A 15,231-nucleotide genomic window follows, 5' to 3' on the forward strand; every position below is an offset into this window, starting at 1 on the left:
TTTCCCTTCTGAAATGACATCGAATATGTCATTCTTGGCACACGTATCTGACTGCGTGGTGAAAGCCTTCGTACAGCCCTGGAGAACCCCCCCAAAGGCACGTGTGAAGGGCTGGGTTTGTCAATAAGGGGCGTTTGCTCTGGTGTGCAGGACCCAGCAGACGGTTGGGAGACCCGCGGAGCAGAGCCCGCTGAGGGTAAAACCGTACCCGAGATCTGAAGGGAATCGTCTGAAATTGCTAAATACTTTTCTTTTGTCTGTGCCGACTGTTTTCATGGCTAGAGCGATACGTTTGTCACAGCAGATTAGCAAAGCAGAAGCTCTTCAAGAAATAAGTATTCTGCTTTAAAAAAAAGTGTCAAACTCGCTGGTTCCTGGGAGCAGAAGCCTAAGGGGTGTGTACAAAGCTGGCTCGAGGATCACCTGTGTCTATTCCCCCCCCCAGTGCCCCCAAAATACTAGTATTGTATTTCTGAACATCTTGTGCTCGAGGAGCACAGCCAGAAGGTCTGACTACTCGTCGGTTTTATGAGTGTTGCTTGAAATATTACATCTGGCTTTACCTCATTTCCCTCAGTAAGTACAGAATATACGTTCCCATCAACTCTTGGTGTGTGGCTGTAGCGAGCGCGGCGTAAGTGTTGGCTTTAAGAGTGTATTTCATGTTTTGTTTTGCATTTTTCTTTGGACCTGCAGGTTCCCCTGGAAAACAAGTGGATAACTTGTCCAGCAATCAAGGAAATAACGTAGGGACTCCAACCAAGGCTGGAAAACTGAGCCACGCTTTTAGAGACCCCCGGCCAGGGAGGAAAACTGCAGAGGGACAAGTGACAAAGGGTGGTGATGAGTCAGAGAGTGATTTTGAGTCTGATCCTCCTTCTCCCAAGAGCAGCGAGGAAGAAGAAGAACAGGAGGATGAAGAAGTCTTGCAAGGAGAGAATGGAGACTTCAATGATGACAATGACACAGAACCAGAGAATTTAGGCCACCGACCTCTCCTCATGGACTCTGAGGAAGAGGTGGAGGAAGAGGAGGAAGAAAAGCAAAGTTCTGACTCCGATTCTGATCGTACCAAGCAAAAACCTGCAGACGGGCTCCTGAGCAGTAGGTTCAGAGATGGCGTGGGCAGCAGTGAAATCAAAGAGTCCAGTTCACTGCATCTGTCCTTGTCTGAGGCGCCAAGCACTGTAACCAAGGAGAGCCCTGGCCAAGAATTTGATGTGTTTGGGGCAGTGCCCTTCTTCACTCTGCAGCCTCAGGCAAGAGAGAAGACGGACAAAGATGTCTCTTCTCAGGTGGCTTTTCCCAACCTGAACCAAGAGCAAGATGACTTTGATGTTTTCACAAAAGCCCCCTTCAGCAAAAAGGTGTCTCAGCCAGATGGCCAAGTGTCGGGCACCGAGCCTCTGCTCTCCCCCACCTCTCCACGGAGCGTCGATATTTTTGGCTGCACCCCGTTTCAGCCTTCCCTACTCCCCAAGACCGGTGGGAGCAAAGAGGACCTGTTTGGGCTGGTTCCTTTTGAAGAGATCACGGGGAGTCAGCAGCAGAAGGTGAAGCAGCAGCGTAACCTGCAGAAACTTTCTTCCCGCCAGAGGCGTATGAAACAGGAGGTCTCGAAGACCAACGGGAAGCGGCACCACGGCACCCCGACCACCACGAAGAAGGGGTTGAAACCCAGCTACCGCACCCCCGAGAGAGCCCGCAGGCACAAGAAAGCGGGCCGCAGGGACTCCCAGAGCAGCAACGAGTTCCTGACTATCTCGGACTCCAAAGAGAACATCAGCGTGGCGTTGACGGACAGCAAAGACCGAGCCAACCCTCTGCAGACGGATGAGAGTCTGCTGGATCCTTTTGGAGCCAAACCCTTCCACCCGCCGGACCTGATGCGGCACCCCCAGCACCAAGGGTTTGGTGACGGCCGCGGGGATCACGGCACGGTGGTAGTGGCTGGTAGACCCAGGCAGAGCTCCTTGCATGGGGCCATTCACGGCGGTGACGGGCTGAAAACCGATGACTTTGGTGCAGTGCCCTTCACTGAACTGGTTGTGCAGAGGGCACAGAGCCAGCAGCAGCAGGCGCTGGAGTTAGATCCCTTTGGAGCCGCTCCGTTCCCTTCCAAACAGTAAATGCTTCCAACGGGTTCCCCCCCTCCACCTCTCCGAGTTACTCAATAGAGGTTTTAATTAGTGGCGTAATTTATCTGGTTGAATTGAGAGGGATGTGGGTTGTACGGTTGGTTTGAGTTCCAGGAGGCATGGCCAACTTGAATGATGAAATTTAGAATGATGGCAGATTCTTACTGGGTTTTTTTTTTTTTTTTTTTTGGAGAGAAACGGAAAAAGCAAACCAGGAGCATCATTTTGTTATGAGAGATGGCTCCCAGAAAGAAAAGAGGAATCAGATGTGAAGGGGTGTCTGTCACTGACTTTGGGCCCTGGAACATGCTGTCCTTCTGCACTTTTACGTGGCCTTTTCACTCCTCTGGGATGTGCTGAGAGGGAGGGGGACGGGCAGAGCCTGTGAAAAACGCTTTCCGTGCGTACAGGTGGGCTCGTGGAACTGCGGTGGTTCTTCGTGTCTCAGCCGCAGTAGACCCAAGAACCAAAATGTACTAATATCCAGATTGGGCTACTGGAAATAGCCGAGTCTTTGCTTCCTAGGTGAAAACTACCTTTATTAATCATAAAAATAAAGAAGCCAAGTCCTCAAGGGGCCGTGGCCCAGAATCCCAGAGCACAGCTGTGGCTTGGCACCTGGCAGACATCTATGCAGCCGCAGAGGTGAAAGCAGATGACGTTTTTTGTGTGCCTAAATGTTCAATTTTTTTATTTTTTTTTTTTTTTATTATTTTTTACAGTAAGTGCCATTAATGTAAAATAGCAAACTGGAAGTTTAGGCTTAAAGATACAGAGAATATAATGGTTTGTGAGAGGAGAAGCCTGCGTGTCGGGCAGTGCAGCAGCAGGGCCGCAGCCGGTGTTGGCAGCGCTTTGGGGCCGCTCAGCACGGGGGAGGAGGCTGGTGTACACCAGGAGATCCTCGGGCACACAGGGAGCGTTTCACAGGACTTGACTGCGAGATGCAGCCATCAGAGTTATTTCATTACAAATTGGGATTTGTGTCTGAAAATACCATATTTTTTTTTCCCTCTTGGATTTTTATTGCAAAGAAAACGTGTGTTCTTTCAAACCTGTTGGTTTGTAAAACAGTAATAATTTTATGCAATGAACCTAATGTTCTTTTAAGTTCTGATGATTCTGTTGTTGTACTAAGTGTATTTTATAAGAAGGTTTTGCTAAATGCACTGAGCTTTGCAGAAACCCCTCTGACGCGGGCAGTGTTTGGGATCAGCGGGAGCTGCGTTTCACACCACGGAGCCTCGCAGGTGGCACCCGCTCCTGCCCCACGGCACCTGGGGGCGCCGGCTGCTGCGCAAGACGGGGCGCCCGGTGCCTGCGGGCGACGGGGAGGCGATGGGAAGAGACTCCTCAAGGAGAAGATCTCGTTACCACGTTGCAGACCTCATGCTGTGCTGGTGGGATGGCTCCACGGGCAGCGTCTGCGGAGCCGGGGGGGGCTCGGGATGCTCCCAGTTGCCTTTTCCGTGGCAATCCCAAAAAGGTGGGGGAAGGAGGTAGTTCCTCTGCTTGTCTCAACTTCATACCCCCTCCACTGAGTGCTGAGGAGTCGATAGTCGGATGTTTATATATGGAGAACATGAGGGTTCCTGGCTGTGTGTCCCCCCCCCTTTCACTGGAGGCAAAGTGAAATATTTAGGGTTGTGCTTCCCTTCCTCCCCACCCCCTCCCAAAATCAGATTCCTGCTGGTTCCACAGTCGCCCTGAGATCTGTGAGGGTGCGGGTAGATCCCTTACAATATTTCTTGAAAACAACACATGAAAACCAAGTCACTTGGCTCCTTTGGGGGTTGGTTTGACAAAAGGCTCCCTCGGATCCCTGTGAGACCCAGAACTGGAAAGCAGCTCATACGTATCTACACCTGCATTACCTTATCTTCCTTGGTCTCCTTTCTCTCCCGAGGTGGAAGTGGAGTATCACAGCTGGATAAGGACGCCTGCTTCAGGCTTAGAAGTTAAGCTCTTAGGAGGTGATGAGTAGAAATGTTTCAACTCTATTTGCACAGGAGTTTCTTAGGCTTGGTGACTGCTGTTCTCACCCGGGGTTTTTGTGCCAAAGGCTGTCAGAAGCGCACGCCAAGTTTTGTAGCATTTTCTGATACTCAGGTTAACTGTCTTGTCTTTGTCGTTGTTGTTCTTTCTCTGCGCGTGCTCACGAGCTGCCTGCCTCCCGCCTCCTGAACTGGCACCTCCTTGCGGAGCCATTGGAACAGAGTGGTATGACAAACAGGGTGGGCAGCTGGAAATAAAATGGGAATAAAACCACAGGCAACTGACCCCCGATCTCAGATGCGGCTAGTCCTCGCCCGAGCCACGCAGCCACGGCTTTCGTGGGGCCGGGAGGGAAAGGCTGTGCTCGGCAGACTTAAGCTGGGCCTAAACATTCAGGTAAATGAAGAATGGAAGGAAGGGTGTTTGGGGTTTGTCTGTTCGCCCCAGGCTGTCCTGGTGGGGCGGGGTGGTTTGGTTTGCGGCAGAGGGTCCGCAGGGGCTGTGTTACGGGACAGGAGAGGTGACAGGAGGGTGTGCACAGGAACCGAGAGACCAGAGAAAAGCAAAGCGTAAACCCGAGTTACGCTGCCGCTGGCATTGTGCCTCTGACTGCACGTGAGTCACGGCCGATGAGATTTGCTTTCTAATGGCCTTAATAAACCTTGTTCTTCGTATTCTAGTTCTGAAAAAGGTTTTTGCATAAACGTAGCTTTTTGGTTTCTAAAGTTAAAGTTATTTTATCCTTTCTTGTGACCGAAAGAGATCCGTATGCCTCGCTACATAGACCTTGCTTGGTATTTGTCGTTGCTACACAATTCAACCCAAGTTTGGGTTTGATTTCAGCTAAGATCCACTGTTCAACAGAGACAAAAGGTGGTACTGTCAGGGAAGGTGATATCCTTTTGCCTTTATTTGTGTGTGTGCCCACGTGTGTGCTTCCCACGGAGTGTATCGTGACCTTCCCCGAGACGGGACAGCCCTTGCTGCGCCAGGGCTGCCACTGGCGCCGTCCTGCCGGTGAGGCCAGGAGCTGGCACGTCCCTTCCAACCCCAACCAGCCACCGATTGTTACAGCTTTCCTTTCCGGCCCTTGAATGAGCGAATCACAGGCCTTTCAGAGTCAGCTGCTTGAGAGAGAGTGTGTCAAAAGGTACTGAGAAGCCCGTAGTGTTTGTGGTTGTTGAGAGGACAGTGAGATGGTGTTTCTCTGCAGACCCTCTAACGGCGTGAGGAGGGGGCAGCTGCTTCGCCCGACCCGCGGGTACCGGCTTTGGAGGAAGTGACTTTGAATCCTTCGGGATGTCCCAGTCAGTAAAACCAAGTACTGTGAAAATATGTTGATATATTTGCTACTGTGAGAATAAGAGTTTATCTGGATTTTTTTTTATACTATAGGGTGTATTTTTATATATGAAAGGTATATATAAAACATACACATGCTCGCACACATCATGTATCTCTCGGAGTTGCTGTGCTCTCGGTAACACAGCAGCCACCATCACTTTGTGTGATTTGAGGGAGCGAATATGAGTGAAAGCTGCAAAAGAATAAAAAATGCCAAGGGTGGCTGCTGCGTTAGTTTTCTGTAGAGCTTGTTTCGAAAGGAGAATCAAGGAAACTGGGTGTTTAGCAAAACTTGTGACTGAGGCATCACCTGATATTAAAGAGCATAAGAACTATTTTAAAATTGCTGGCATTCAGCTTTTAAGTGCACTTTCCTGAACTACACTTCCATTTCTTGTTAGACTTCAAGTTTCTAAAGCTTTTTTGTGTACCACTAAACAGAACTTTTAACTTTTTTTGTGAAACTGATGTACATCATGACATACTTGCAGTTGTTTAAATAAACAAAGGTGGTAACAGTGACTTTGCAGATCTCCTTAACCCTTGCGTTATCAAGTGTTCACCTTTGGGCTTCGGTTTCCTCGCTACAAGCAACGCTGCCTCTGCCGGTGGCGTTGTGTGGCTCTGGCTCCTGTCACTCTTTTAAAATGTTTTAAAATATTTGTATTCGCTGCCCAACTTGTTAAAAACCTGTTGATCGTGTACTATTTTTAATTCCTTAGGTTCAGTATTACTCTTTAAAGCCTTCCTGCAGAACGGTTTCGGAGGGATGTGTCCCGGTTCCCGGGCAGTACCTGAAGCTCGGTCCCTTCTCCACAGCCAAGACGTGAGGGGCAGCTCCCAGCGCCACCCCCGAGCACTCGCGTCTGCAACGCATGAAAATGACATCATTTTCATGTGACTTGACCCCCTTCTAGCAAGCGTTTTCCAGAGCAGCTTACTCTTGTGCTGATCTCACTCTTGGGTAAGCTGAAGTAAGAATGAGAAGGGTGAAGGAAAGATGGGCTCGCTCACTAGAGCGTCGCTCAGTCCTGGCTGCTCTGTCGTCTGCCGAGTGCCCCTTTCAGTCTCGTTTTGTTCCAAGCAGATCCCTGAGGAAATACGGTTTAACCAGAGACCGCGGCTGAAACGAAAACGAACAACCGTGGCATTTAATTTTTGCTTTAAAGTTAGCTCTTCATGGATAATGGGGTCCCTTCCATCTGCCCCTGGTTTGACGGCTCGGCGGCAGGTGAGGGGCAGAGGGCACTGGGCAGTCCCGAGGGCTACTGGTGATAAGGTTCCATACGCCCCTGGTCAGAGCTTTTCTGCCCGAGACACCTCTGATACAGGGGTGGTTTTCAGCCCCTGCAGTTACAAAAGCAGTTAAAAAGTGTTCTGGCTCCAGTTTTTTGTTGTGTTTTTGCAGCGTAAGTGCTGGCACTGGGTTTTGCAGGCAGTGGAACTACTGTTTGGGCAAGAGCAGGTTCACAAAGCGGAGGTGGGAAAGAGGGAGAAGGTGGGAAAGAGGGAGAAGGTGGGAAACGGGTGTTTCAGCCGGGGCAGAGCCAGGATGAGCCTCTCCTCCTTTACACAAGGGCCCAGAAACAGAGATGGCCTGAGCTCTTAAGATACGAACAAGGCCCTGCTTGGAAACTAGAGCTAAAGGGGGGAGGTTGCAAAGCCGAGTTCAGCAGCAGATTCACCTGGAGACGCTCCTTGAAAACACATCTAGAACCCCAAATTAGTGGAACATGCAGAGGCAGTACTGAGCACGCAGCACAAACCCTGCCCTGCCCCTCCCTGCTGGGCCTGGGGAACTCAGGAGTCCCCCCGTGTACTGAACCCCCCGGGAGGTGACAGAAGTTGGGTGGTCGAGCAACTCACATCTGTCCTGTCGCTGTGAGAGGCACGAACGGTGTTATTCCAAGTAACAATCCAGTGAACTGAAATTTATTTACAGGTTCAGTATGTACATAGAAGACCATCATGCAGCTTGATAAAGTTTGTCAGGGTCGTAAAAATGTACAGCTTTGCAGTCAGTTTCCTTATCCAGTGAAAACTGCTACAACAGTTAGAGTTTACATAAAAAAAATACATTAGCAAACTATAAATCAGAATGCTTTCAGTACACAGACACATTCTTCAAATATTATTGTTCACGTAACACTGGAAACAAGCTTTTATACTTGCAGGTTCCTTGTCAGGCGTCAGTAGTAGTAATTAATGCACTTGAGACTTGCTTGGCTGTCAAGTTTAAAAAAAAAAATATCATCAAAAAAAATCAGTGTTTGCACTGAAAGGCTCAAAGGTCTGGGAGTTGCATGTTAAACGCAATGTCAGTTCTTGCCACTACTTGTTTCTGGATTTGAAAAAAAACCAAACCCCAAGCCACCCACTGAACTGAAGAGGCAGTTAGTGTTACTCTCCAGCACACCAGAGAGCTTGGTGTCCTGCCTTCTCCACGCCCGATGAGTGTCCTGGTGCCCGACGGTACTTTTCCATGGCTATTCCGCATCTCCTGGGCATCCCCTGCCCCGCCGAGGAAGCTGAATCCCATCAAGGGAAACCCATCTCTGAGAGGAAAGGGGACACAGCTCAGCAGGGTCAAGGCCGACAGTTCACAAAGGGCTTCTCGTGCTTCACACCCATCTCTTCCTCGGCCTCAGGTACAAGAGAACTGGTTTGGAGTCTTCCGAGGCCCCTGTGGGTGTGCGTTACACGGGCTGTTGTCAGACCATCCCGAAGTGGGAGAGAAGCTGCCGGGAGCCTGTGAAGGCCACACTGCAGGTGAGGGGGGGAGCTGTGGTGAGGGCAGCTCAGGCGGTTTATAAATCCCAGGACAGACCGTTTCTGCCTGTAGTCACAGCAGAAAGAGTTGGGGGCTCTCTGCTTTCTGGCGCCAGCCACGCCGATGGAATCGCGTCCTGCAGCAGCTCCAGTCTGGGATTAGGTCATAACAGCATCTTGGGGCAAGCAGAGGCCAAAGGGCTGCTCTGGCCCCATGTCCATCTCCAAACGGCTAACGCTCCATCGTGCGAAGCGGCAGTGTTTGCTGCTCAGCTGAGCTGTGAACACAGGCACAGCTGCTGCACAGAAGCCACTTTAAAATGTTGATTCTAACCTGAAAACCCCCAAAAATCCAATCCTGTTTGAAAAACCCATTGAGTTTATCACGCTGAGCAATCTAATAACCTGTGCTTCTCACGTCTCCCCACTGCTGGGTTTAGAAGAGATGGTTTCATGGCAGATTCTAAAACCCAAGGCAACCCTTTTTACTGCGGCAAGTTAACGGCAATAACTCACTCTCAGTAGAGTTCATGGCAATAACTCACTCTCAGTACCAAAGTCTGCAAGTCTGGAACAACACAGCAGCTGCTATAAGGCCAAGGGTCAGTGATTCGAATCCCCGGCAGGTTCACTGCTCGGGGGGTGTTACTTCATTCTGCTAAACAAGGGTAACTTAAAAAAAATCTCAGCAACTCTACTGGATTGCAAGGCAGTAACACACATGAACACACAGGCTTAGGGCTACTCCTGAAACACTTTAGAGTACTAATTCCAAATTACCAGAGGGATCTAGAGAAATTTCTTGAAGTAATGGCACTACCCACATTGGGGGAGGCAATTTTTAAGCTCTGAAATTAAGATTTAGTGATAGCAGATGACGTGATCTTATCTTCCAGAAAAAGGTAAAGAGCTTGTCCAGAAAAGTACAAGAGTCCACTGAATTCAGTTTTATCTGTTACCGTACCGATGCTGAAGCGTAAACACGTCGTTCAGACAAAGGCTCCAGAGGATGCGCTGCACTGCTGTGACGGGGATCCCGGAGCACGTCCCACCATCACCACGGTTTTACAAGGACGCTGCCAGGAGCTGTTTCTTAATGATGCGCTCGAACAAAACCTGAAAACCTGGGACATGGGCCCGTTCGCTCAGGAAGGGTAAGTACTTCTGTTGTTGGTGTTTACCAAGCCAAAAAAATACTGCTGTGATCCCAATGCTGAGTTTTATGGCCCACCTCTCATTGCCCCGCTCCAGGAAGACCTGTCGGGTACTTTACTGCAGAACAGGAACTGAACGTTGGCTCCTGGGCAGCGCTGTTGGTTTCTTCAAAACTCCTCATAATACATGTCCCGGCAACTGGGTAACAGTCCACAAGTCAGAAAAGGAACTGCCTCAGCGCTTAACTTCAGAGCTCAGCTCATTAGGCAAGGTCCAGACCCGCAAAGTCAGGCATTTCATCACAGCACCTCTGAAATGCAGCAGGGAAACAGGTTTAGTCACTTACTATTGCAGGTGATTTCCAAAAAATCCAGATCAAGGCTTAGGAGGCTGAAAACCTGACAAAAGCCTGAGGAAAAGGCTACTTGGGAACAGATACTACTGACTACTGGCTATCAGAATTGTGAAATAGAGCCAGAGGATCTGGCAGAGCTGTGTCCAGCCTGTGCAGACTCTGCCCAAGGGCGCTGCAGCCTCGGGAGCCTCATAGAAAGGAGCAGCGCAGTGACGCAGAGCCTGCCGCCAAGGTAACTCCTCTTTCATTTACAGGCAAGTATTAGCCCAGCACTGGCTTGGGGGAAGGTAATTAGGGAGCCTGACTGGAACTTGTGGCAAGTTAAAAGCAGGATCGTTTAACCCAATACTTGTGAGGTATCGTATTCCCAGGCGTACGAGAACTGCCCTACCTCCTCTCACAGGTCTGCGCTGTACTCGGGACAGGGCTTGCTGTGTCGGTATTGCATGATGTACACCGTGGACTGGTGCCACCAGTACAGCATCACCACTGCGAGGATGTGCCACACTTGGTGGCTCGAGCCGAGGTAGTTCAACTGTCCTGTTGGGAAGCAAAAGGGCGAGTGGTTAAATTGCTAAATTCAGCGATAATTTGCGCAATACAATTAGCAATCAGTCCCCTCCATAGCTCAGCTCTGCACTCCACTCGCGGGGAGGCACTGGAAGTTCTTTAAAGAACTTAATCGGAAGGTGTCTGCCTTCTTTTGATGCAAATATACGCAACATTTTACTCCACATGAGAACACTTCACGTAGAACATGGTCAACCTGTTCTCTCAAAGCAAGGACTGTGACACTGCAGGAAAAACACCCAGAAGAGAGTTTCCTACCTGGGAAGTATCTTTCTGGAACTTTGGAAATATAGAAGAGAAAAGCTACAGCAGCGATGAAGTACATGACAACTACACGCGGAGCAAACTCCTGCAAAAGAAAAGGAAGCTCTCCTATTCTGTTAAGAGGGCAAAAACAGGGAAAAAAAGTCTCTAAAGATAAAAAAGAAAAAGGCATGACAAAACTGAATGTTACTTCACTGCCCATGTTACCTGGGGGCAAAATCTAACAGGGAAGCAAATGCCAAAGTTTGGGAAAATCTGAATGGGAAGAAACTCGTTTTATCACCACCTCTCTGCTTCAACACACGAGTACTCAGTGTTTCTGCGCAGACGTGAAATCTCTCAGAACAGGGACATCTTCCAGTGCACGGATCTTATGCGGGATGGCCAGGGTAAGTGAGAAAGATGACCTCAGTGCAAGATCTCCTTTACTGGCTGGGACTGCAGGTGCTAGAACCCAAGGCCATGGGAGCACTACATGCTGGATGGTCAATAATCAAGCAACCCATTCACGAGCTGCTTTTTGTTTTCCTTAACAGAAAGTTTTGTTCCCAGAAGCGGAGCGTTTTTCTGAAGTATGGAACAAAATTTGTACCACACCGGTTAGAGCAGGAAAAACTACACGGGGGGACAACTACTGTTTATCTGATCTTTAGGAGGCCCATTTTATTTGCCTTGTCTAAAGACTATGTATACTCCTAAGTGCTGCTCTTCCCCACTCAACAGCAGCTCTGGACTGGGCTAAGCCATCACCCCAGGTGACAGTCCCCTAGCTGGGCCAGTCTAAGAATGCGCAGTCACTGCTCGCTATGAAAAGGAGACGTTTTCTTCAGCACAATTAGGGCCCTGGGTAATTGCAATGATTTCTGGGGGTTTCACATCGGGGCACACTTCACTGTCTTTAGCTGTACTGCGCTGCTTGTTTTTCAGAGCATAACTCTAAGTGGTAAAACAAGAACAGGAAAATAGTTCAGTAACTTTGTGGTGATGTTAAATGAGGGTTGTGTAAGAGACAGAGGGCTGAGTAGGCAAATACAGAGCTTTGCTGCCAACCCAGGGAACAGAAGAGGAAGCAAATAATCACCCCATCAGTGTCTTCTGGCTCCCCTCTCGTCTGGGGCTGCGGAGGTGGATGGCCCAGAGCGCTCTGCACAGCACCCTGACAGATTCCCATTCCCTTCCTGCAGCCGACTCAGCTCTTCCCTCCTCTCCCTCGCCCTGGGGGGAGCCAGGGTGTGGTCCACCCACACAGCCCGCTCCGACCCTCAGGCAGGTCTGCTCGCTCCCACTCGTATCCAGTTTGCCTTCTCACGGCGCAGTTTTACACCAGTAAATCAGATTTAATCTACTCAGCCTGTGTACTGCTTCTCAATGAAGTTCTAAGTGTTTGCACTCGGATCGTATCGTCCAAAAGAAATTCTGTGCTTCCGGAAATTGTAATTACCACTGCTTCCCCTTCGTTTCCTGAAGTGTAAGAGGACTGAAGGAAGAGGGCAAGTGAAAAGCAACAGGGAATCTTATTTCCTCCTTTTTTCCTTACCTGTACGATAGATGCACCGACGCCGCCGTTGAGCCAAACCCAGTGGATGGTGGGAATAATGCCATATCCAGACACTGAGCAAAAGATGATGGAGCGCAGTCTGTGCCACTGTTGCGTGAGGTAACTGGGATGAATCTGAGCAAAAAACACTGCCAAGATCATTGCCAGCACAGTGATTAAATATACCTGACGCCAGTACTGAGAAAAAAAGAAACAAAAGCAAATTTGTGGGTGTTCTCATCACGTGTAAAAGGAAACTCTGGGTAGGAAGTTTATGTTACTAAACGTCAAGATGTATGAATTCTCCTGTCCCTGCTGGGGGCACAAACCATAGGGTTTGAATGAAGGGACTTGTATTTATCAGCTGACAATGAGGGAAGGGACTCTATCGCTTGGGTTCACCTGGTAGAAGGTCATTTATTCCAAGCAGTGCCTTCACCAAAACATTTTAAATACGCTCTGCCCAAGCGAACTTGTTCCACTCCTAGATCGCTGCATCCCTCGTGGGCATGGATGTAATCCAGGCTGCTGACGGGAGCCAACTTCACTTGTCCTCTATTAGATGAAGATAAAATAAGCCTGTTTCTGCCTCACACAGGCTACCTAGTGGGAAACGATGTTTAAACTACTTGTGATGGGGACACATCCCATAATCTGCCTCACGCATCTGACAATGGTAGGACCTGTAAAGTCTACCCTGCCTTCATATAAACTGAAATATTTTCTTGAGGCTTGTGTGACTGACAGCCCGAAAGGCTGATCTCAATTTGCCTGTCACTTCAACAAGCAGAATTCTGCTCCCGTCAGAAGAAACGTGTTTCCCTTTCCATCTCCATCTCCTGACTAATGTTCTACTTGGATGCCCTGCAACGCTCCCCCTTCCTACGGCACAGAAACAACGACACTGAGACCTTGGGAACTGAGCGTTACATGAACAAGCGCTTCAAACTTACGTTGTTACAATAAAATGCATAGAACACGCCTGACACGTAGCAGCCCAGGATGCCAATGGAAATTCCCGCATAATCCAACGCCATCCATCGTCGGCTGGTCTTCTCCGAGCGGTGGCAGCAGAAAAGGTGGTATCCTACCGAGCAGAGCATACAGACCTACACAAACGTTCAAACAAGGAGACATTAATTTCTTAAAAATTAACAGGGAGCATTGCAAGCTTAAACTCTGAAGCTCAGAGCGTGCCATTGACCTGTTGCGTGTTTTGCAGCGCAACTTGGTGTAAGCAATTATGATTCTTGCCAGTAATCAAACTAACATAAGCTTCTCTGGCGGACAGAAGAAGGAACAGAAAACTTTGCAAGACCTGCTAACCCCAAGATGCACAGCTTAAGAAAGACCACGAGGCCAAGGGAGGAGCCAGCCCGTGAGGGAGCAGGGCCACATCTGCACGAGTACAGTGGGACGATGAATTCTGCTTGGCCAAACTGCCGCAAGCAGAAACCAAAGCCCAAACCTGCCCTGACTGCCTGGCACCCCCGGTACTGAGGGAGCACACAAGAAGTTAAACTTGATGCACAGGCCATTTATTCATTCCTAGGCTGGCATCAAAGCTTTTCCCTGAAAAACGTTTTTTGTGTTTCTCTGCAGCCCTCAGCAGGAGTAGGGAAGAGCATAACAGCAGCGCTTCCCAAGCCAACAAAGGAGTTTTCCCTGCTTCTAGTCAAGCAAAGGCACCCTGTACTCTCCAGGGAATATGAACAGTTCTCTTCAGAGTCACCCTGTCAAGCAGCTGCTGCTGCTGGCCATGCACGCTTTTTTAGGGATAGCATACTGTACAGGAGCTTCAGCAAACAACACACCTGAAGTCTGCTGATGAGAACAGATTTAATCTGACACAGAAGGTACAGAGTTAGAACACAAGCCCTACTGCTGTTCCAGAGCAGCATCAGGCCACAGCCGAGTCTCGTATTGCGGTGGGTGACCCTTTCCAGCAGTAACCCGTGCTGCCTGGGAGTCACATCGGACACTACTGAACCCCAGCGCCCAGCTGAAGCTGTCAAATATGGCCTTAGTTGAATCTGAAAAACAATTTAGTTGTTTTTCACGGACTCCCTCCTACACCAACCACGCTCAGCCCTCCCTGGTTTATTCCAGGTACTAAGCAGCTCAAAATCAATGCAACCACTGAGCTTGCCAGTTATCTTTAAAAGCAATGCCACCTAAAACATGCTGTCCCAGGTCTGACCCGCGTCCGGCAGTCCTACTCCACAACGTGTGTGGAAGCTCTGTGAGGGCGATTCATCGCTCTCCTTCCCAGAGAAGGGGCGCCCCAAGAGAGCTCCCCAGCCCGTGCTGGCTCGGGCAGCCAGGCCCTACCTGGAAACAGAAGAGGCAGACGGAGCAGATGACGAAGTCCTCCCGGGAGGCGCCAGCGGCCGGCAGGACGGCCGTCAGGTCGTAGATGCCCAGGGTGAAGAAGAGGACAAAGCCGAGCAGGTGGCTCCAGATGTTGACGGTCTCGTTGGAGAGGATGAAGAGGCTGCGAGGAGAGACAACAAGGAGCAGTGAGAGGGGTAAGCCGGAGCTGGGCCCCGGGGTGCCATGGCAGCGGGGCCGCCCTCACCTCTTGAGGCAGAGGCGGGAGGGCAGGTAGGCCCGGTAGCCGTCGGTGATGTAGGGGTTGTCCTTCAGGAAGAGGGGGATCTGCTCGTAGGTGTAGAGGCGGATGCCGCGGGGCACTAGCACCGGCCAGTACTGGTACCCGCCCAGCTCGATGTAGTGGGCGCTCCGCAGCAGCTTCTGGTGCATCCTGCCCGCCGCGCCGCCTCAGCGCACCGCCGCCCCGCCGACGCATCGGCCCGGCCCGCCCCGCGCCACCGCCTCCCCTCTCACGGGCCGCCGCCCGCCGCCATCCCGCGCCTCCGCCCGGCCCGGCCCGGCCCGCCGCCTCCGGGACCGGCCCTGAGGGAGAGGACGGGGAAGGGGAGCGACGGCGGCGCCCGGAGATGACGTCAGAGCGCGGCGGCGCCTGCGCTTTGCCGGCAGCACGTGACGCCGGCCGCCGCCGCGCGGGGGCGCCCTTTCCCGCCGCGGCCGTTTCCCGCCCGCCTCCCCTCAGGGCCCGCGGGCACCCGCCCCAGCCGGGGGTC

The 15,231-nt window shown here is 50.7% G+C and overlaps 2 protein-coding genes across 2 annotated transcripts in view; one reads left to right on the forward strand and one right to left on the reverse strand.

The window, feature by feature from the left end:
* Positions 1–2,129, forward strand: part of BMP2K (BMP2 inducible kinase) — a 55,131-nt gene extending 53,002 nt beyond the window's left edge. The window contains exon 16 of the mRNA XM_074147488.1: positions 697–2,129. Coding sequence (XP_074003589.1) covers positions 697–2,129 — 1,433 coding nt within the window. The remainder of the gene's footprint in view (positions 1–696) is intronic.
* An 8,024-nt stretch (positions 2,130–10,153) lies between these two features.
* Positions 10,154–14,890, reverse strand: PAQR3 (progestin and adipoQ receptor family member 3). Its single transcript, XM_074147732.1, has 6 exons — positions 14,706–14,890; positions 14,459–14,621; positions 13,081–13,236; positions 12,128–12,325; positions 10,585–10,675; positions 10,154–10,296 (listed from the first exon to the last, which is right to left on the reverse strand). Exons 1-6 carry the CDS (start codon positions 14,888–14,890, stop codon positions 10,154–10,156), a joined length of 936 nt encoding a protein of 311 aa, XP_074003833.1.
* Between the last annotated feature and the right edge of the window lie 341 nt (positions 14,891–15,231).

Source organism: Numenius arquata, chromosome 5 (assembly GCF_964106895.1).
Source record: "Numenius arquata chromosome 5, bNumArq3.hap1.1, whole genome shotgun sequence".
Classification (NCBI taxonomy): domain Eukaryota; kingdom Metazoa; phylum Chordata; class Aves; order Charadriiformes; family Scolopacidae; genus Numenius; species Numenius arquata.

What these genes read in the sequence shown, in the direction of transcription:
- PAQR3 (XM_074147732.1), bottom strand. Translation starts at nt 14,890, where the DNA reads ATGCACCAGAAGCTGCTGCGGAGCGCCCACTACATCGAGCTGGGCGGG. An exon ending in TCGGTGCATCTATCGTACAG is followed by an intron (nt 10,676 to 12,127) that starts GTAAGGAAAAAA and finishes TTTCTTTTGCAG; the next exon opens with GAGTTTGCTCCGCGTGTAGT. An exon ending in TCCAGAAAGATACTTCCCAG is followed by an intron (nt 10,297 to 10,584) that starts GTAGGAAACTCT and finishes GCTTCCCAACAG; the next exon opens with GACAGTTGAACTACCTCGGC.